Consider the following 24,078-nt stretch of genomic DNA (forward strand, 5'->3'; position numbering starts at 1 on the left):
GATGTTTCCATTTGTTTTAAAGTTTTTTTTTTTTTTTTAGTTACACATGGACACAATGTCTTTGTTTATTTATTTTTTATGTGGTGCTGAGGATCAAACCCAGTGCCTCACATTTTCGAGCCAAGCATTCTGCCACAGAGCCACAACCCCAGCCCGTTTCCATTGTTTTTCAATGATAAAGATTCAGTAATCATTACTATGCTTGAATCTTTTTATAATTCTGTGATGATTTCTCTAATTACCAGGAATAGAAACACTAAGTAAAAAAAATATAAATACTTTTATGCCTCAGTATATCAGTGGCCTATTGACCTGTAAATAGGATGTATTATTACAAATAGTTCAAGGAAAGCTTATTAAATATTCAGTCTTATTCCATTAGTTTTCTGTTTTTTTCTAATTTTCTTGGCAAAAATTAGTGACTTTTGAATTTTTCTTTCCATTTATGAGGTTTAAAAAGCATGTGAGAGTTAACTACACATTTATTTTACAATCCAGTTATCCCATTCTCAGGTATTTACCTAACAGACAAAATAATATCTATTTATAAATTGGTCTAGAGTAGAATCAACTTAATGTCCACCAATTCATAAACACATACAGAAATTGGGGTTTTCTCATTTTATGAAATATATTTTAGTAATCAAATCTAACCAAATATATGCAACAATACTATGACTCTATAAACATTACACTAAGTGAAAGAAGCCAGACACAGAAGACACCATACTGTATGCAGGATTCCATCTACATGAAATTCTAAAAAACATAACACTACAGTGACAGGAGACAGGTCAGTGGCCAAGGGAAAGACAAAAGGACCTACCAGAAAGTGGCTTGAGGATACTTTTTTAGTGTGGCACCGAGCACACGATTGTGCACCATTACCAACACTCACCACCCTACAGTCAACTTGGATAAATTTATTGTGTAAACTGTAAAAAAAAAAAAACTGCTTTGGCTGACTGACAGCACCACTCCCAGAGGCAACCATGCCATTTCTGGTGAATCCTAACATACATTTTGCACATGGACCAACAGTTATATTTGTCCATTCTCCCCAAAATACATTCTATCCGTCACCTCTTTTTATAACAACAATGGCAAACCACCACAAATGATGCTTTTTTCACTAACTAATATAATATATCATGGGTTCATGCCACATCAGTACATTCATTTTTAAGTTCTATGACAAAGCAGCATCAAGCCATCACAGGATTTCAATACTGGTACTCATTAAAAATATAAACAGTAAATGTCCTGGAAATTTTCTTGGGACTCTAGTCATCGAACTCCAAATCAGACAGGGTGAGGCTGCTCAGAGGGTAGCAAGGACTACACAAAAGAGAACCCAACCACTAGAGCCTCTATCACATGGGTGTCCCATAAGGTATTTAAGGACTGTCTTGTTAAAATGGACATTTAGCTTGTTTCCAATCTTGTGAAATTATCATCATCATCTTCTTACCTAAAATTCTCTGGGCAAATTTGACTGCTGCTTCTACTGGGTCTGAGTTCACAACTTCATCCAGAATGCCCAGTTTGAGTGCATCACGGGCCAAAATGTGTCTTCCTAAAATAAAACAAGTCAAAGAATATGAGGTTAAAGTGAGAATCTTGTTCTCTCTAGTAGAGAAGTCTGTCTTGTTAGGATAGAAACATCTACTATGAATTGCCAGCCTCCTGCGTTCAGGGTGGTCCCAGCAACCTTAGTATTGGAAGGAAGGTCACCTCTAGGGAGTTACAGAAATTGATCAGGGTTTGCATCACTATAGAACTGTCTGGGCAGTTCTTCACCACTTATAAGATGTGATCTGATGTGCATATTCTGAAGTACAGGTGTGGCCTTAAGCACAGGGCCAGAAGGAAGGAGAAAATGACAGGAACTTTCTTTCTTGCAATGCACTATCCTGACCTCAGAAAAGCAATCATCAGATCAGTCTTGGTGGCAATAATTCCCAGGTTTTCCCTGCCCTTACAATATTGGCAGATGCCACCTCTGCAACAAAAACCTCCATTCCTGGGTCCTATGAGTGCTTCAGACAGCTACAAATGGGTTTTCGTGACCAGGTGAACAGTTCAATGATTTCCAGGGGGTCTTGCTGGAAAGCAGTCTTGGGGCACTTTTCTGGAAGTCCCTTGAAATCAGGCTTCCAGATCCTCTCCTGTAGTGCAGAGGGGGTGTGGAGTAGGTGAGTGGTGTCAGAGGTCAAGTGTCCCATGTACACAGTCATTTTGAGTGAAGTTAAGTAAATCAGTCTAACCAGGTTAGGGGCACTGAGGGGACATAAATGGAAGATAGAAAACTAAAAGGATCTCTGGGACAACAAAGCAGGGGAATATGAGCCACCCACAGATGGAACGAAAAGCTCTTCATCTGTAATGATTTCTTTCTGGCTTGGATTTCACAAAAAATGAAGGAATACCACTACTGTTCTCCCAGTGTCAGTCACATTCCAAGCAAACTTACTCTCTTTCAAAGAACTAAGATAGGCAAACCAAATCCTCAGGCTGTGCTTTAAAATTGTTTTTCCCTTGGGCCGCCCTCAGTGTATATGACAACTCCTGCCAACAGGCTCTAAGAAGAGCGCTGTGTAGGTCAATGTCAAAAGATCCCAAGGCAAGAATTCTAAATCAGATACTTTAAATAGTTCACATTCTGTAAAAGGATCTTATAGCATTATAAATTAAAACAATTTGTAAGTTGATTTTTAAAATAAATTTAATGCTTTCAATTTTCTAATTTTCCTTCATATTTTATAGGATTTATAAGTCCCATCTCATTTTATTTTAATTAATTAATTAATTAATGTACTTATTTGGGGGAAGTCAAATAATTTTATTGAGGGAATTGGAGGTAAATAGTACTAAAGAAGCACTAAAAAGGACAGTGAAGGTGGATGTCCTTGGCAGGGCCAGATCTTGCTGTCTCCAGGGAAAATAAGCTACCCACATCATTTTAAAGAATAAAGTCAGGGCTGTGGATATAGCTCAGTGGTAGAGTGTTTGCCTAGCTAGCATCCCTGAGGTCCTGAGTTCAATCCTCAGTATCACAAAAGAAAAAAAAATTAATGCATATACCATGATATAATTTTCTAATGTATACACAGTTTGTATTATAGTTTTTGTGTCAAAACATATAGATTTTGCTGGGCATAGTGACACAGGACTGTAATATCAACTACTCATGAAGCCGAAGCAGGAAATTTATAAGTTCACAGTCAGTCTGGGCATCTTAGGGAGATCCTGTTGAGACAGTGAGCCCCCCTGACAAAGGACAAATGCAGTCCTGGGACTTAATTCATAGCCTGACAGCTATTAAATGTGTGCTATTTGCTTTTTCCTGCTCTCCAACCTTGAACTCATAGCCTGTTCCACATTGAAAAGTGTGGTATGTTTCTTCTCTATCCCTCACTCCATAATCTTACTGACCTCAAAGACCAGGTACATCGCTAAAGTCAGGATGCCTTTGACTTAACATCTGCAAAGATAAACTAGATAACAGAGTGAAACTATTTGGGGATTGCTGCAAATGGCTAATGACAAATTCCCTGGCCCCTCAACCTGTTACCCCCATGATTTTGCTTTCTTCTACTCCTCCCTCCAGGTGTCCTCCTAACAGCCAGCAACTCATCTCATTACAGGACAAGGATGACAGACAGAATGAAGCATCAGTAGGACAGACTGTAACATCTGGTTCCAGACTGCACAACTGATTGCCCTTCCCCGGAGACTCAAGTGCTCACATAGAAAAAGAAAACACTTTTGTAATGTACCCAAAGTCAATTAAAGTTTCTAAACTGTAGTCTACTCCTCCACACAAATAAAACTAGCTCTTTCATTTGTTCAGAGAGGGAGTGTGATCTCTACCAGAGTTGACTCCCCTCTCCTTGAGGAAAAGTTCCCCAACTAAAGCTTTGTCTATTTTCTATCCCTTGGACCAATTTTCCCTTGTATTGTTCTGGTATCACCGTCTCAAAATAAAATTTACTAAAAGGGCTGAGGTTGTAACAAAGGGGTAGAGTGCTTGCCTAGTGTGTAAAAGGCCCTGAATGGAATCCCCAGTTTTGCAGGAAAAAAAAAAAAAACCAAAACAAACAAACAACATATATCTAATAGCAATTCTCAAATGCTTAAGTCATATAGCCCTTCACATTCTTAAAACTAATGAAGGACTACAAAACGTTCTTGTTTATATAGGTTATATCCATCAATACTTACTGTATTAAAAATTAGAACTGAGAATTTTAAAAATTAAAAAAAAATTTTTTTAGTTTTTGGTAGATCTTTATTTTATTTATTTTTATATGTGGCGCTGAGACTCAAACCCAGTGCTTTACATATGCCAGGCAAGTGTGCTACCATTGAGCCACAGCCCCAGCCTAAAATAATTTTTTAACAAGGTCTTTTTTTTAAAAAAAAACTTCAGTTGTAGATAGACACAATACTTTTATTTTTATTTATTTTTATATGGCACTGAGGATCAAACCCAGTACATCACACGTGCTAGGCAAGTGCTCTGCCACTAAGCTACAACTCTAACCCCATATGAAATAATTTTAAAATAATAATGATAAAATCATTCTATTTAAAACATTTTTATACAAAATAACTATATTTACAAAATTTTAAAAATTTGCTCCTTTTACTATATATATATAGTCTAACACCAAATCCTTATCCTAGTTTTACTCAGTAAGAGTCAGACATGAGAATAATAATATATAGCTAAGCTTATGGAGTCCTTACTCATGTCTAGGCGGGTTCAAAGCACTTAATATGTATTGACCTATCTGATCCTCACCACATCATCATAGGGCCAGTACTATTATATACACACATGTGAGAAATCTAAGAAAGGTAAAGTGACTGATCTAAGATGGCAGAATTAATTATACTTGTTTGGAGTAAATAGATGTATTTGTTCTTTTCTCCAATGCTTCCTCAACTGAAGGCCTCCATAATCTTAAACATAACCATTTGACAAATCTAGGGTTTAGTGTTATATTGTTCACCTTCTCCACTGAAAAGAAAAACTTCTATTTGTAGCTAATAACTTAAAACTTGGGAAATGAATAATTCAGTCATTTGTAAACTTAAACTGGAAAGTTCATCTTGAAAATTTTGGCTTTAACTCTAATTGATATTAAAATTTCTAAATTAGATCTGATTATAATGTTCCCTATATGAACACAGGGTCTATGAACAGTCACTTAAACTATAATATAACTAAATTTGATGAACACACACATATGCTTTCCTTATGGAGTTCTTATCATGTCTAGGAGGGTTCTAAGCACATGATATGTATTAACCTACCTGATTTTCACCACATTACTATATGATAGGCACTATTATTATCCACATATGTGAGAAATCTAAAGAACAGAGAGGTAAAGTGACTGACCCAAGATCTTATAATTAATGAGATCTTCATGGTAACATCTGAGAAAGTCTCAAGGAAGACATTGTTTCCATTTTACAGATAAGACAATTTATAGACAAAAAAGTTAAAATATCCCTTTAAGGTGGTAGCAAAAGTGGTCAAGCCAGCCTCACACTGGTCTAGACAGTCATGGGCAAGGTTTACACTGACCTGAGGTAATTAAGTCAAGTGCAGCAGGAATTCCAATGAGTCTGGGGAGAAGCTGGGTTCCTCTTGCACCAGGAAGAATTCCTAGTGTGACTTCTGGGAAGCCAACGTGAGCCTATCACATTGAAGGTATAAAGGCCGACAATGAAGTAATACATTCAGATTTTAAGACAAACTGGATTAATGCCCTTGGTTTCCTATACCCTCAAAAACATTGTTTCATTGGATTCAACAAGAGTTTCCGCAGGGAAAATTAGTGTATATCCTCTCCCTTAATTAACAGCACAAGTAGAACTGTGCTAGGTTTCACATGTCCAAGACTTTATGCTCCCTAGACATCTCGTACATTTCTTCTCTGAGTCAATTATGACAACAAAACAAATAGCCTCCAGGAACAGTTTTCTGGTAACCTGCAAGAGCCAGGAAGCATAAAAAACTGAAAGGAGAACCAACAGAATGGGTTGATAATATTGGTAAATTATAGACAGTGATAAAGGACTTGTATCTAGAATACACTAAGAATTTTCACAACTCAATAGTGAAAAAGTAAAAAAAAATCAATTAAAAATGAACAAGGGATCTGAACAGACATGTCTTCAAAGAAGGGATAAGGACAAGGAGAGGTGTTTAATATTATTAGCCATCAGGGGAATGCAAATCTAAACCACAATGAAATACAACTTCACACCCACTAGAATGAGTACAAGAAAAAAAGCAGACAATAACAAGTGTTGGAGAAGATGTGGAGAAGACAGAGCACTTATACATTGATGGTGGAAATGTAAAAGGGTGAAGTCACTATGGAAAACAATTTGACAATTCCTCAAAGGTTAAACAGAGTTATTGTAAACCCAAGAGCAATGGAAACACATGGCCACAAAAATCTCTTATGCTGAAAAAGTAGAAACAACCCAAATGTCCACCAGTTGATGAATAGATAAACAAAATGTCGTACAGCCATTCAATACATTCAACACCAAAGAGGAATAATGAACATATTCATCCCACAATGTGGGTGAACATGAAAGCATTAAGATAAGTAAAAGAAGCCAGTCACAAAAGACCACATGTTGGATGAATCCATTTATATCAAATATCCAGAATGGACAATTCAATTGATACAGAAAGCAAATTAGTGACTGCTTACAAAAAGAAGAGGATACAAGGTTACCACTAACTGATCCAGTTTATTTTGGGTGTGGTGAAATGTTCTAAATGTGGGAATGATTGTACAACTCTGTGAATATATTCCTATACTGCTGAGCTGTATGCTTTACAGGGGTGAATTGTATGGTAGGTGAATTACATCTCAACAAAGGGCACGTATATGCACACATACAGGCCTGACAGTAACCTCAGTTTACACAAGAGGGTGAGCTTGAGTCCTTACCACCCTGCCTTTCCCAGCCATTTAAAAGTGGGTAGAGCTCTGTTACTCCTTTACAGTCAGATTGAAGGAAGCTGCCACATACCCAGATGGTTACGCTAACAGTTCCAAAATACCTTGCCTATTTGAGCCTCTCTCCCAGGAGGTCTACCTGACAGTAGATCACCACACATGTTCCCATTGCTCATCCCAACCTCCTGACCTACTAGTCACTGAGATCTCCCCTCACTATACAGAAGGCTGGGGAGAGAGGAACACATTAAAGGAGCACTTACAATATGCATGTGTCTTCAAAGTCTTATTTGAACACTCTATGGAATATAGTACTGGTTGAGCATCCTTTACCCTAAATACCTGGGATTAGAAGTGTTTTCAGATTTCAGATTTTGCAATATCTGAATATACACAATGAGATCTGTGGATGAGACCCAAGGCTAAACATCTTTATGTTTCATACACACCTGATGCATGTTGCTAGAAGGTAATTTTATACAATATTTGAGTGTGCCTGCCTTTTAATGTTCACCTACCACAGGAGATGGATCAGGTATGGAATTTTCCACTTGTGGCACTTAAAAATTGTTGGATTTTGGAGGCTTTGGTTTTGGGATTAGAAATGCTCAATCTATGTATTTATATGATGGAAAATTATGTAATCTTTTTAAATGACATTTTAAAAGAATGTTATAACAAAAATAACATGATTTCTCATCTGAAACCATTGAAGACCAAGACAGGCATGACATTCAAAGCACTGAAAGAAAAAACTGCCAAACTAAGAATTGAATAGCCAGCAAAATACCTTTTGAAAATGAGAACAAAATTAACACATTCCAGATAAAAAAAAACTGAACTTATTGCTAGAACTGTCCTACAAGAAACCCTTCAAGCTAAAATGAAAAGATACCAGAGAGTAAGCTGAATTCACAGAAAGAAATGAAAAATACTCATAAAGGATAACTATGTAAGTAAGCATAAAAGACAGTACTAATATATTTTTAAATTTATAATTCCTCCTTTCTCATATCATGGAAAAGACCACCACAAAAAGCAATAAGGATAAAGCTGCATTGTTGGGTCTATGATATGTAAAAAGATGATTTGTGATAATAACCACATAAAGGGAAGCATTTTTTGTATTCTATCAAAATTAAAGAGGTCTGAATCTGAGCTAGAATGTTAAATATTAAGATGTTAATTGCAATCACCAGTACCACCATCACACACACACACACACACACACACACACACACACAAAATTCAAAAGTATATAGGAAAAAAACCCAGAAGGGACTTAACAGGGCACACTATAAAATGCCTATTTTTCACAAAAGAAAGCCCTAGTGGAGGAACTGAGGAACAAAGACAAAAACACAAAACAAATAGCAGAGTGGCAGAAGTCAGTGCTTTCTTATCAGTAAAGATGTTAAGTATAAAATGTATGTTAAACTGTCCAACTGAATGATGGGATAAATGGAATATAAGCATAAAAATACAGTATACTAAGTACAATAAAATCCCAAATGTTGGTTTAAAAAAAATAAAAAGATACCAAAGCAGGGAACACTTGCAAAGAACAAAATTACGTAAGAAAAAAGACTAATAGAAAGTATAACAGGATGGAGTTCCCCTTAGCTTCCCTGGGAGGCGCTAGGGTGAAGGTTAAGGGAAGCAAAGAGATAGAAGGCTCAAAGCAGCGGCTATTTACCAACCAGAATGCAAGTGTTTCAGCCCACAAACAATAGCTGGACCCCTACAGGACAGCTCAGCACCAGTGCTGGAAATACCCAGGACTTTTAACCAGAGAGTTCACCATTCAAAGTGCCCACCTCTGATGCTCATGGCTACAGTTAGAACTTGCCCTGAAGAAAAATCCCACACCAACCTCCACAAGGAGACTCAGCTGTTACCTCTGCGTGAGCAATCCTATAGTGACAGCCCAAGGCCAGCTCCAGTCCCCCTCCTAAGGCCACGCCTTGGATAGCAGCTACCACAGGCTTTTGGTATCTCTGTATTTCATCCACTAAACTTCCCAATCCAACGCCAGAGGATCTAGGAGCGCTGAAGCTGTGGATATCTGCACCTATAGGACACAAAGACAAAGAGAAAAGAGGTTGAGAAAGACAAGTGCTTTGTTATTAATACAAGGGACCCGATCACTCTTAGGAAGGCTTAAACCTCACTGAGTCCAGGAGACACTTTGTCCTTATACTGGAGACACACAAAACAACTAGTCCAGGAAACACAGAATTAAATGAGAGAAGAATCTTCAAATCTCTACCAGGAATCCTGTAACCATCTCTGTGTTTCCATGGTAGGTAGCAACTCTAGCTTTAAGCAAATTTAAAATTAAAGCTTAGAGAAGGGGTACAGGGGGTCTCCACCCAAGACTATCCTTCTGAGATTCAGTTGGTCTCCATTGTTTTCATGATCTGTTCTCAACCCTGTTCATGGTAATTTAGTCTCTTATCTTTGCTAAGAGCATGAGTCATTATAATACAAAATGCCAGGGTAAAATACGTACTTGTGAACTATATGTCAATCAACTGGCTTAGAATTATACCTTGATAGATTTTTTTTATGATTAGGGAAACTAACAATATTTCTTGCTTTTCCTGATTATCAAAATTAATACATGCATTATAGAAAAGTAGAAAAACAAAAAAATTATAAAGAACATATGGATCACCCTAAATATTACCACACGGAGATAATAATTTAAGATGTGGTGAATTAATAGTTTTCTCCATGCATATATAAATAGTTATGTAACCCTGAATAAGTTATTTCATCCTTGTCTCAATACCTTTCTTAAACAACTGATTTGAGAATTGAATTAAAGTTTAATGGTATTTTGAATATCGACAGCATACTGTAAAGTCTTATTTTACATTTTATATTTTCATGTCATTATACACAGTGAGCTTTTTTCCTATAGCATTATCTATTCTTTGAAAGCAATAAGTATGGCACCAGTTTAAAAATTAATTATTTCATGCTTAGCCTATTCACCTATTCTTTTTCTTTTTCTTCTTGCTACCTATTCAGGGCATCAATTCAGGGCTTTTGCTTTTTTCTCACCAATCCTTTGTATTTAACTTTCCAGCCCAGTGTTTTGTGTGTTTTTAAGATTCCTTTTGGTTCTAGAGAAATGAGATCAATTCCTAATTTGAGCCTCAGGCCCATCATTCCTGCAGCTTCAAAATGAGATGGAGTCTAATGACTAATAGAAATTAACATTTATTAGTAAATATATCAGGCTCTATGCTAAGGGTTATGGTTTGGATGTGAGGTGTCCCCTGAAAGCTTATGTGTGAGACAATGCAAGGTTCAGAGGAGAAATGATTGGGTTATAATAGCTTTAACACAATCAGCAAATTGGGATTAATTGAGTGATAACTGAAAGCAGGTAGAGTGTGGCTGAGGAGGTAGACATTGGTGGTGTGGCTTTGGGTATATATTTTGTATCTGGCCAGTGGAGTCTCTCTCTGCTTTCCTCCACTACACTCTTCTGCCATGGTGTTCTACCTCACCTCAATCCCCGAGCAATGGAACTGGCCTTCTATGGACAGAGACCTCTGAAACTGTGAGCCCCTAAATAAACTTTTCCTCATCTAAAATTGCTCTTGTGGGGTCCTTTAGTCACAGCAGCGGAAAAGCTGACTAAAACACTAAACAATTTCATATAGTATGTCACTTAGTTTTCAAAACACCTAGTTTAACAATTTCCCTTTAATGAATAAAGAAGTTAGGTTTTGAGATGTTAACTGATGAGTTGAGACATACAACTAGGCTAAGGATTTATACTCAGGCAGTCTGGTTACAAATCCTGATGCTTAAATGCTGTATTAGAGTCTTCTTCTTATCATATAAGGGTGGTGTTATTATTGCTCCAATTTGACAGAAACCAAGGCACAGCTTAGAAATCTGTTTTAAATTATTTCCAGCACAGAGAAATCCAATAATTGTTGAATACTGATTTTATATCTAGCAAAACTGCTAGATTCTTTTCTTAATCCTAATAAATTTCTGATAAGATTTTTTCCCTTTTTCTACAAACGTTACTATATCTTTCTTTCAAACATTCTTTTTCTAGCTCACTGGGCCACACAGGACCTCAAATACACTATCAAGTAGAAATAGTAAGATTAGTCAGCCTTCAATTCTTTCTTTCTTATAAAGACACCCTTTAATTGACCATTTGCTTTATATATGCTGATTTTTTAAAGAAAGATATGTTTTTTAAAAAATATTTATTTCTTAGTTTTAGGTGGACACAATGTATTTAATTTTACATTTATGTGATATTGAAGATCCAACCCAGTGCCTCATGCATGCAAGGCCAGCACTCTATCACTGACCCACAATCCTAGCCCCCCAAAAAAGATATGTTTTAACCGATTGAAACATTTCCTTTCTTTATCTAGTTTATTAACAGTTTTTATTTTAAATACATGTCAAATGTTATTGGATATTTTTCCTGCATTTCTTGAAATAATCATGATTGATCTGGTGAATCTTTTAACAGGATGAATAACATTAAACTATTGTTCAACCAATTGGTATTTCTAGGACATAAGTGATATATTATACCATTTATATACTGTTAGGTTCAGTTTCAGAATGCACTAAGATTTTTATATTTACATTTATGAATGAAATTGGCCTGTGATTTTGCTTCTTTATACTGACAGTAAAGTATAGGGGTTAAGCTTATGTTAGCTTCTCAAAAGGAGTTGAGACATGGACTGGGTTGAATAGTGCCCACCCAGAACCTGGGAAGTGACTTTATTTGGAAATATGGTCTCTGCAGATGTAATCAAGTTAAGAAGATAGTGGCCCTATGTAAGTTCAGGAAATTGATATGGACCTATAGGGAAGAAAGCAATGTGAAGACAGAAGCAGCAGATTGGAGCAAAGTATCTACCAGCCAAGGACTGGTGGCACCACAAAAAGCTGGAAGACACTTGTTATCCCTGCCACTTGAGGCTGAGGCAGAAGGACTGCAAGTTCAAAGCCAGCCTCAGCAACTTAGCAAGGCCCTAAGCAACCCGGCAAGACTCTGTTCCAAAATAAATAAAAAAGGGCTGGGGATGTGGCTCATTGGTTAAGCATCCCTGGGTTCAATCCCTAGTACAAAAGAGGAAGAGGAAGAGAATGGAGGAGGAGGAGGAGGAAGAGAAAAAGAAGGAGCAGCAGCAACAGCAGCACCTAGAAGAGACAGGTAGGATTCTTCCCTAAAGCCTTAGGAGGAAGAGTGGCCCGATTGATATCCTGATTACAAATATCTAGCTTGCAGAGCTGAGAAACAAACAGCTGTTTGTTTCTGTTGTTTTAAGCCACTTGGTGTGTGAAAATGTCTTAAGGTGGCCCTAGGAAACTAAAAAAGGCAAGGTTCCCTCCCCTTGGATTCTCTAAAATGTTTGTGTGACATTGGAATAATATTCTCCTTGACTTTATAGCAGTTTGCCAAGGAAGTCATCTGGACATGAAATTCATTTTGTAAGGTTTTTTATTACTGATGGCATTTCTGTAATGGTTATAGAACTTCTCGGGTTTTCTATATTTCCTTGAGTCCATTTGGCAAGCTATATGTGTCTCCTGCTTCATAATATTGTCATTCTCTTTTTTAGTGATGATATGATCTGCAGGGAAAACTTTATGATCTCTCCTCATATGCATTGCTCCACCTTCTCTTTTTCTCTGATCAATCTCCCCAGAGGCTTGTCAATTTTATTAGTTTTTTCAAAGAACTAACTTTGACCGTGTTGTTCCCCTTGATTCACTCTTGTTTTTCTATTTCATTATGTCCTTCCTTCTACTTTATTTGGGTCTGTTTTACTGTTTGCTTGTTTTACCAGTTTCACCATAGAGATGTTTAGCTCGTTATGTTTCGTTATGTTTCAATCTTTTTTTCTTTTCTAATATAGACTTTAAAAGCATTTTTTCCTTTGGTCTTTTACTCTGGCTTCATCCCTCAAGTTTCAAATGTGTTCATTGTCCTTCAGTTTAGAATATTATCTGAATTCCATTAAGATTTCTGTTTTGACTAACAGGTTAAGAAATTAATTTCCAAACATAATAGAGTTTTATCCCTGTTATTCATTTCTAGCCTAACCCATTATTGTCAGAGCATATATTCTAAATGAAATTTATTGAGACATCTTTATTTTTTTTCTTTTCTTTTTGGTACTAGAGAGTAAACCCAAGGCCTGGAGAAAACAAAGCACAAGCCCCATCACTGAATTAACCCCAAATCCAAGACAAAGACAAACTTTGATGATCCAGTGTTGGGGTTTAAGTGTGCAGAGTTTAGCTCCCTCAGCCTGACACTTTGCAAGAAGCTGTGGCTGTGATTTAGGTGAGCTGAAGGCATGCCTCGCTAGGAGGAGGAAAAGTCCTCTTCCCCTTATCACAAGACACAAGCTTCTGCATGGTTTGGCCTAGAGGAAGAAGCTTTCTGCATACTGGACCTGGGAACAGTACATTCAGGGATTAGATAATGTCTACAAAGAACTTTGGGAGGGTACTTATCAAATGAACAGGAACAATCTGAATTTAGCTCTGTGTACCCGCTGAGGCATGATATTTGGGCAATGTAGATGAAATGTTACTGAAGAATTGCTTGCTTTGTTAGAAGAAGAATATAAAAGGAACTTGCAAATAAACCTCAGCATGCAGTTGCAATTGCTGCCTTGGCTCTGCATCCCCTGTGTCCTGGTGATTTCGAGACCCTTACCCAGGGACCCGAACGCACTAGACGTTCACAATCCAGGCCTCACTTGATTTTTGTAAATGTTCCATATGTAATTGACAAGTGTGTATATTTTCCAATATTTGGGGTGCACAATACTACACATATCCGTTATGTCAAGTCTGATCATTTCTTTTTTAGAATAATATTATTTTCTGTCCAGGAACTCTAATTACATTCTATCTTCACTTTCTTACAAGAAAAATCAAATTCTCCATAATTCTGATCTCTCTTTCTGTGCTCCAAAGTCATCACGTTGGCTGTCCAAGTGTAAATTTCTAATAAGTAAATGATTTTATAACTAGTTAATGGTTGGCACATTATTTTAACTTCTCAGACTGGGTATCCTCATTTGTAAATGGAGATTATAGAATTTACACAGCATAAAAATATGATGTATGTAAGAATGTTGTTATTTTCATTATAATTAATATATAACCAGCACAGTACTAATATCTATTGTCATGATTCCACTCATCTCTGTCTTTTCAGGCTACCATTAATATACATTAAATACCACTGGTAGGTGAAATTCACTAAACCCTAATATCCATGTGCCTTCTGTCAAAGAGCTTCATACATTCATTGATGGAAAAAAGGAAGAGGTGCTATATCATTGAATAAATTACGACTTCAGATATTGTGGCCACATCTGAGCATCTTCAGACAATGACCCAATAAAGCAGTACCACAGGCACTAAGGTGGATGCCCACCAGAAGGAAAAAGAACTTCATTTTAAGACTATGTGTGAACAGTAACCCTTGCTGATCCCCTTCTGTGGGCAGACACTGCATGAAGAGAGTTTAGCGAAGGCATCTCACCAAACCTCTCAAACACCCCTAACATAGACATTACTGTCCCTACTTCATATATAGAGAAGTTGATGTTCAGGAGATTATGGAGATAGGGTGGAGATGTGCAAAACCAGTACGCATCAGCATGTGTATAGCAGAGGTGTCAGGACCTAAATGTCCACCAAAGTCGCAACTCAATAAAAAAGAGACAAAGCCAGAGTCTTCTCTGCATCTCACCTGGGACCTGTTTCTTTCTCCACAGTGTTTCTCAGTCCCACTCTAGTCTCCCGTATCTACCACACACATTAAGTTATTACCCAGAGGGACAACTATTGCAGTATGGATCTCGGTCTGTGACTAGATTCTATAGAGATAATTTGAGAGGGTCAGACAAATGTTACCTGCACAGAATATTCCATTTTCTCCAGATATCACTATGGCTTTTACTGTATGGTCGGATATGGCTTTCTTTAGTCCCTCTTTTATTCCATTGAGTACAGTCAAACTAAAAGAAAAAAAATACACGAAGTAATAATTAATAATTAAAGTTCTACCATCTCAGAGTTTTTCCTTTCCTAATACTGAAACTTTAAACACATGCACATTGTATAAAAACCATAGAAAGTTACCATTAAAGCTCACTAATTTGTTCATCATACAATATTGTCTATTGTGAATTAAGCAGTGAGCTAATTATACGAGTCCCCTTGAAAAGTAATATTATTTTCTTGTACTCTGCTCTAATGTTAACCACTTAGAATTCAGCACTAACCAATTTTAAAATATCATTACACTTACTATAGAAAACATACAAACTGACAAACATACACAATGATCACGTAAGGAGCAGTAAGGTAAGTGCTACACTAAAGATACAAAGAAAGTAATGAGGAAGTTCAGAGGGGAGCAAATGACTTTCAATTTATCATAATGACAGAAAGAGAAGAAAAGTAACAAGAGAAGTGGTCCAGGAGATGTGGCAGGGCTGCTGGTTACCTCAGATATCCATCCCTCCTTGCCTTCTTCAAATAATGAAAATGCCTACATTTTAGTTGAATACATTGTAGCCCCCCGCCCCAAAGACTACATTTTCCATCTTGCTTTAAAGTAAGTTCGACTCAAGGTCTTAAGTTCTCGTCAATGAACCATATTTATGCAATTTTGGGGAAGAGTCCCTAAAGGACTAAATATACTTTCCTCCCTTTTTTTTCCTCTCTCTCTGTACCTGACAGGAATGCAGATGTGATAGATAGATGGGGAGCATCCATGTTGGACCAACAGGTAAAAGCCATATAATAAGACAAGAGCAAAAGATAGATAGAATTGGGATCATTGATATTTGTGAAGCATCCAATATCATTCCAGGATACCAGTGTGAGAGAAATTAATTTCTTCTTATTTAATTCATTTTTGAGTTTTCTGTTACTGATATTTAGTTGAATCCCAAATAATTAAGGAGGTAAAGGACAGAGAAAGATAGGGCATGTACAACAATAGATTTTTTTTCAGTTTTCAGTATCTGAGGGAGTCATCCACAGAAGAGACAGTTAAAGCCAAGACTGTAAGAGTCCAGAAAATAAAAAGAAATTTGACCCATGGGCAGATTCTCTGGATTCATCCTTGTTCAAGAAGGAGGAGAGGTTCAGTACAGTAATCCTGCACCAAGGACCCCAAGTCATAAAGACCAATGGCGGGTAGATTTTCCATGAACCAGGAGATTAACATGGAAAAGGAATAGTGAAAGAGGAAGACCTACAAAAAACAGTGAGTACTGTGCAATGGTTGTGTCTGAAATGTCCCCCCAAAGGCTCATGTATTGAAGGCTTGGTGCCCAACCAGCCATGTTCAGAGGTGGGGATTTGGGGAAGTGTTTGGATCATGCAAACTCTAACCTCATTAATGGATGAATCCAGTAAGAGATTCGCAGCTGGATGCAAAAACTGCATGAAGTGGGACCTAGTTGGAGGAGGTGGGATGAGCTGTGGAAGGGCATTTCTCTTCCCCAGCCCCTTCCTTGCTGGTTTTCCACACTCTCTCTTTCTCTCCTGCCTTCAGCTTCTGTGACCACAGAAGGCCTCTGCTTTGGGGCAACTGGGGTTTTATTTAGTTAATGAAAGTTCATCATCAAGTCTGTGGCTGTAACTAAAGTTTTTTTCAAATAAAGAAACAGAAAACAGAATGTGTCAAACTATTTAACAAGTTTTCATATTTTTCATTTATCCATATGTACATCTGTATCTTCAGTTGTTATATAAAACATACAGTTTCCTTCTCTTTGTTTTAGGTTTTCAATTTTTTTTTACTTATCATTTATTTAAAAAATATTTTTATTTATTCTTATTAGTTATACATGAAAGAATTATTCTGACATGTTATACATATATGGAGTATAACTTCTCATTCTTCTGGTTTACATGATGTGATGTAGAATGACATTGGTCATGTAATCATATATGCACAGGAGGATAATACTGTCCAATTTGTTCTATCTTTCCTATTCCCATTCCCTTTCCCTTCCCTTCATTCCCCTTTGTCTAATCCAAAGTACTTCTATTCTTCCTAACCTCCCCACCCCTACATTGTGAATTAGCACCCACATATCAGAGAAAACATTTGGCCTTTGGTTATCTGGGATTGGCTTATTTTGCTTAGCATAATATTCTCCAGTTCCATTCATTTACCACCAAATGCCATAATTTTATTCTTCTTTATGGCTAAGTAATATTCTATTGTGTATATAAGCCACATTTTGTTATCTATTCATCTATTGAAGGGTACCTAGGTTAGTTCCATAGTTTAGTTATTTTGAATTGAGCTGCTATAAACATCCATGTGGCCGAGTCACTGTAGTATGCTGATGTTAAGTCCTTTGGATTTAAACAGGAGAATGAGATAACTGAGACAAATGGTAGTTCCATTCTAAGTTTTCTGAGGAATCTCCATACTGTTTTCCAGAGTGGTTGCACCAATTTGCAGTCCCACCAACAATGTACAAGTGTACCTTTTTCCCTACCTCCTTGCCAACATTTATTGTTGCTTATATTCTTGATAATTGCTGTTTTGACTAGAGTGAGATGAAATCTCAATGTAGTTTTGATTTGCATTTCTCTAATTGCTATAGATGTTGAACATTTTTTCATATTTGTTGACTGATCATATTTCCTCTTCTAAAACATACAGTTTCTTACATATGCACACAGTTTTAAAAAAAGTGTGAAAGCCCTTATTCTGGAGAGAGGCCTAGTCATGCATGAGTCATGTCCTACATTTATAAGGAAGGTTGATGTTCTTCTGAATGGAAGGACACATGGCTGGCTAAACTGGCAGTGAAGTATTTAAACTATTTTCTTGGGAGGGAAAATTAATTTTTCAAATGAGGATTTCTTGAGCCAAACATGTAGCTCAGTGGTAGAGTTCTTGCTTAGTGTGCATGAGACCCCATGTTCAATCCCCAGCACCCCAAAATTAAATAACAAATAAGAAGCTCTCAGTGAACTAAGATAACAGAACTTCCTCCATAAAATGAGAAATAGGAAGAGGAAAAGGAAGGAAGGGAGGGGAAAAAACTGTATAAAGCCAAAACAGAACAAAACAAAAAACATGAAATCTCTTAAACAACAAATCTCTCTAAAGGCCATATGGTTAAGGCAGGCAGCAATGAGTCAAAAATTACTAGGACTGTCCTTTCACCTAGTGGCTTTTCACCTCCTAGGAAATCAAACAAGACCTTTTGCTTTCAACTGGTTAATTAGAAATCAAATCTAATCATATAAACAGTTTCTGCACCATTAACATAATACAGAGAAGTCCAAAAGGCGTATGTAGCCATCTCTCAGTATTTATGGGAAACTGAATCCAAGACCACTCCACCCTCGGGAAACCAAAATCCTCATATTCTCAGATACTTTATGAAAAATAGTGTAGTATATGCATATAAACTACATGCATCATTTCTAGATTACTTTTAATAACCAATAAAATATAAATGCTATGTAAACAGTTGCTATACCATGTTGATTTGAGAATGGTGACAGGTAAAAATATTCTAAAGGTTTACTAGAGATCCAATCATCCTGGATCTCTAACCACGTTTTATCCAGGGTTGGTGCCGGGTTTCTGTTCGAGACTAAAAGGCTCAGGGGTCACTCCAGTTAAACTGGGCTAACTGGGCTGCACGAAATAACCACACAAGAGACACAAATATCTTTTTCTTTGGGGTTGCTGTGATGGCTCCTCTGACCTTAAGGGTCCGCTGAAAGAAAGAGAGAGTTGGAGCACCCGCTGACCCCTTTTATTGAGGAAAAGCTATTCAAATGAGGCAAGGGGTCAGGTTTCTGTCAGCAGGTTGACTGACACCTGGGTAGGCCACACCCAAGGACACAGTAAGAGAGGGGACACACACAAGGCACTTCCATGGAAGATTCTGTCCTAAACAGGGCAAGGGGTTATATTACAAAGGAACAGGTGAGCATAGCTTCACCCATGGGGCTGTAGCAAGACACATCCATTTCTGTGACTGAGCACCTCAGCACCCAGCTGGGGAGTGTAACTCAGTCACCCATAAGGTTGGCCTCCCACAGGTTGGCTCAATGGAAGATGTGGAATCCAGGGATACGGAGTATTTCTTTCTGAGTAAGGAAAGGCTACCAAATGAGCCAAAATTAGTTCAGTCAGTGCCACTGTGGACAAGTGTCTGGTTTTTCCCATTTCAAACAACCTCTCCTTGTTTTATTCATTTGTTAATAGTGACAAACTCAGAAGTAGGAAAAAAAGAAAAACATGAGGTACAAAAATCTTAAACAACAAATCTCTCTAAAGACCACATGGATGAAACAGATATGGCAAGGAAAAGGCCTCGGAGACTAAAGAACTAAACAGAAAGCAAGAGTTTCTGCACCAAGGAATGTGCCAAGCAAGGAAGGGCGGCTTTGGTTTTAGGAAACTTGTTTCTGGGTGTACATTTGTATGTGTGTGTTTTTAGTTGCTATGTAAAATATAAGGTTTCTTACTATGTGGATTAGTTTTCTAAATGTGTAAAGTCATTGCTCCAGGAAACAGGCCTACTTGAGAGTCATGTCCTACATGTATTAAGAGGATGATGTTCATCTGAATAGAAGGGAAACATGGCTGGCTAAAGTAGCAATGAAGGATTTAAACGATCTGGGGAAAAAATAATTATTAAAATAAGAATCTCTCACTTACTGAGCTAGGATGTGGTAACTTCCCAAATATGATAATAGGAAGGGTAAATAAGGAAGGAAGGAATGAAAGAAAAGTATAAAGAAAAAAAAATCAAGACACTGTTAGACCTGCTGAACAAGCTGGGATCTAAAATTTCTGTGCTTTAGTATATGGGTAAAAACAATTTAAAACCAACAGCAGCAAACATCTGTGTAAGCACTATTGTTAAGATACAGGAGACATCTGCCCTCCTGTATGATAATTACCTTTCACCTAGTTACTTTTCACCTCTTAGCCTAGAGGAAAACAAACACTAATCTGTTGCTTTTGCCTGGTTAATTAGAAACCAAATCTCATCCTGAGCAACAGATCTTGGGCCATTACATAATAGTGAGCAGTCCAAAGGCACATGCATCTGTCCCTCAGTGTCTGTGGAGAACTGGTCCAGCAACCCCACTGCCCCCTTAACATATCAAACTCCTCATATATGATCAAGTCCCTTATATAAAATAGTGGAGTATCTGAATATAAGCTAGGCTACATCACCATCTCTAGATTACTTATATGACCCCATAAAACAGAAATGTTATGCAAATAGTTGTTATAATTCATTGTTTAGGAAATGAATAATCTCTCTCTCCCTTTCTCTTTTTCATACACACACTCTATGTAGTCACTGGAGACCCAACCATCATGGAACTGAGTATATTTTCTTTTTTTTTAATATTTATTTTTTAGTTGTAGTTGATTGGACACAATTTATTTTATTTTTATATGATGCTGAGGATCGAAGCCAGGGCCTCGCACATGCTAAGCGAGCGCTCTACCACTGAACCACAACCCCAGCCCCCTGAGTACATTTCCAATCTATGGTTAGCTGAATAGCAGATGTGGAACCCAGAGATACAGAGGGTTAACAGTATTTCCTTTGGGGAAAAAGAAGGCTACAAAATGAGACCAAATTAGCTTAGTCAGTGCCATCTGAGGAGAAGAGACACCCTTTTCCCCATTCAACCAACCTCTCCTGTTTCATTACGCTCTTATTAATCAGGAAAAATTCAAAACCAAAAAAAAAAAAAAAGGAAAACAGCTACCTCTTTGTCAACTTTACTAGATTCTGCTTACAGGAACCACAGCCTCCCAGCCAGATTAGGGGAAAACACTTTGTGGTGGCCTTTACCACTGCCAGGTGTAGAGGATGAAATTGGGGATGATGACATTCATGAGTGTCTACCACAAGGCTTCAGTTTGCCATCATAGCAGGTCTTTGCTTTTTGTCAGTTTTATTTTAAATCAAAATTCATCAAATCAAGTTTGAGGCTTGTCCTCAGCATTTTTTCAAAGAAATAAATAAAATATAGAAGAAAAACTAGATTATCCCAAATTCTGGAAAATGTTAAGAATAGGTTTGGGTTCAGGAAATTTTATTTTCAGTTATTCATGTATATGTATCTTATTTTTTGTGTTTTGGCACCAGGATTGAACCTAAGGGTGCTTAACCACGGAGCCACATCCCCAGGCCTTTTTTTCTCTTATTTATTTATTTATTTTAGTTGTAGATGGACACAACATGTTTATTTTATTTATTTTTTTGTTTATTTATTCATTTATTTATTATGTAGTGCTGAGGATTGAACCCAGTGCCTTGCTAGGCAAGCACTCTAACACTGAGCTACAACCCAGCCCCTCCCCGAGTCCTTTTTTATATTTTATTTAAGACAGGGTCTCACTGAGTTGCTGAGGGCCTTGCTAAGTTGCTGGCTGGCTTTGAATTCACTATCCACTGTCTCAGCCTCCCGAGCTGCTGGGATTATAAGTATCTTGAGCTATTCTGTACATGAGGTTCTTACTATATGGGTGGCAATAAAATAACAATAACAAAAATGTATGAACGCCATTCTGGAGGACAGGCCTAGTATTCAGGCATGTCCTGCACTGATGAAGTGGGTTGACACTCATGAGAATGGAATGAAACATGGCTGGCTAAAGTAGCAAGGCAGGATTTAAACTGGACATAAAAGAAAAAGAATTATTCCAATAAGGATCTCTCAGTGAGTCTGAAAGAGAAAACTTCCTACATGAAATGAGAAATGGGAATGGGAAAGGAAGTAAAGGTATAAAGTTTAAAACAAACAAACAGAACTGTTAAAGTTGGTGAACATAGGCATATATACTCTAACTAAAATAAAAGGATAGAGAAAGACAAATGGGAAAGGGCAGGGAAGGATTTAGTCCCAAGTAGAGTTAATCTTGATAAAGCAGAAGTGAATCCTAAGCATCAGGCCTGCTGATAGTGAGAAGGCCTGTTGCAAGCCCCTATCAGGAATTAAGTCAGGAATTAAGTGCCAATTTAAAACCTCCAACTCATTTAATCCTCACAATGTTGATTGATTGGTTGATTGATACTGGGGATTGAACCCAGGAGTGCTCTACCACTGAGCTGAATCCCCACCCACTTTTTATTTTGAGACAGGGTCTCACTAGGCTGCCCAAGCTGGCCTCAAACTTGAGATCCTAGAATTATAGATATGCACATTACTCCTGGGGCTCCATACAACATTATGAATTAAGTACTTACATTATTCCTGGATTGGGGGTGAGCTAGCAGGCTAAATACCAGAAATACATCAAGAAATTTCCAGAAAATATTATAGCTGGAGGTATTAGACTATGAAACCTTTTTTCCTAAGTTCTGGATGGGAATAGTTGCCCAATATGAGCAGAAGCTCCAGTAGCAGGAGAATCTCAATATGTAATAATTCCATCAGTACTCAGTCTAAAGGGATATGGAATCATATTACTTACATGTTTCTTTGTCAAAACAAATACAATGGGTATTTTGCATTTTTTTTCTAGGAATGGCAAGCAGATATTTTTGTGATTTAATTTCTCTTTTTTTGTATTATTAAATCCTATTATTCACATTATAATAAGTGCAATATTAAAACTAAGGCTAAGAATCAACTACAATGACAGTAGGATAAAAAAGAAAAACAAATCAGTTAAAATTAACAGCTGTCTTTCCATCTCTGTTTGCTCCAGCAGTGTGTGATGAGAATTTTCACTAAAGACCTAGCTATGCTTTATATATTTTCTATAAGTTATAATTTCTGCTTATCTGACTCTGAGGATGGGTGGCTCTTCCCAACCTAAATGTAGAACTATATCATAGATATGGAAGAACTGCACCAAGTGAACTTCATTAATTTTCATAAAGGCAGCGCTGATTTCACTTCTAAAACTAATACCCCAGGGGACTGGGGTTATGACTCGGTTGGTAGAGTGCTTGCCTCTATTCAAAAGGCCCAGGGTTCAAACCCCAGCACCACAAAAAAACAAAAAATAAAAGTAATGCTCCAAGTGCATTTGGCTTTCTCAGAAAGAACCTCAGGATGAAATAAAAGATTAACTTTCTCAGTTTGTTTTGTTTGTTTGTTTGTTTTTAATGCTACTTGGGCCTTACTGTGACATGGATACTCCATGGAAGTTCTTCGGTCCTGAGGTTTAGAACAGATCAGGAGAAACTAATTCTGGGCCAGGGACAAATTCCCTTTACTCACCGTGTTGGCATTCACCGGAACCTGCTTCATTTTGTGTATTTTTTAATTTTTTAGTGGTGCTGGGGATGAAACGAGGATCTCAGGCATGCTAGGCAAGGCTCTACCACGGAACAACGCCCTCAGCCCCTTACTCTCTCTTAGAAATGGGCAGCCACTTTCTGTAGGACACCTGCAGCTTTTACCACTCCTTGTAAGGGCAGCCAGCCTGCGCTCCCAATAGGGGGAGTGCAGCTGGATCAAGGTTCTGCTCTGCACTAACTCAAGTCCTTTGGAACTGAAAGTTTGAGAAGAAGCTGCAAGCAAGCAGAAGGGTTCAGCCCGCAGTGGGCAAGGACAGATTCGGTCCACGCCCAGCTCCACCACTCAGGAGCATCACTCAGCCTCAGTTTCCTGACCAGTCAAGAGGGGTCGAGAGTTTTCACGAAGATTAAACCAGCTAATCTAGACGAAAAGACTCTGGCATATACTCTGGCTCCAGATGTCAGTGTCCTTGATGTCAGTTTCAACCAGCAGGAAGAGTCAAAGGTTGCAGAGCCCAAAGATCAGCAATGCCCTGCCGTCCCCGAGCTGCGCGCAGAGGGGACTGTTACCTGATCGCGTTGACCGGCGGGTTTCGGAGGCGGATCAGCGCCAGGGAGTGAGGCAGCCGCAAGTACTCAGCCATTTTCCTCTGTCGCCAAAGTTGCCTGTAGTTCCGGCCACTGAACACAGCCGCTTTTCCCTGCGCGCTGGGCCAGCTTTAAGAGGAGGACCGCGTGCGCTGGGCCAATGCGAGCCTGGCGCCGCCTCCCGCTGCCCCACCGCT

General features: G+C 37.9%; 1 protein-coding gene across 1 annotated transcript in view; it reads right to left on the reverse strand.

The window, feature by feature from the left end:
- The window catches only part of LOC144364734 (peroxisomal bifunctional enzyme-like), a 34,524-nt gene extending 10,456 nt beyond the window's left edge, over positions 1–24,068 (reverse strand). The window contains exons 1-5 of the mRNA XM_078043814.1: positions 23,864–24,068; positions 14,934–15,037; positions 8,894–9,066; positions 5,600–5,711; positions 1,472–1,576 (exon numbers count right to left, since the gene is read on the reverse strand). Of these exons, the coding sequence (XP_077899940.1) occupies positions 1,472–1,576; positions 5,600–5,711; positions 8,894–9,066; positions 14,934–15,037; positions 23,864–23,937 (568 nt within the window). The 5' untranslated portion in view covers positions 23,938–24,068. The remainder of the gene's footprint in view (positions 1–1,471; positions 1,577–5,599; positions 5,712–8,893; positions 9,067–14,933; positions 15,038–23,863) is intronic.
- Between the last annotated feature and the right edge of the window lie 10 nt (positions 24,069–24,078).

This window comes from Ictidomys tridecemlineatus, chromosome 3 (assembly GCF_052094955.1).
Source record: "Ictidomys tridecemlineatus isolate mIctTri1 chromosome 3, mIctTri1.hap1, whole genome shotgun sequence".
In the NCBI taxonomy this organism is placed as follows: Eukaryota; Metazoa; Chordata; class Mammalia; order Rodentia; family Sciuridae; genus Ictidomys; species Ictidomys tridecemlineatus.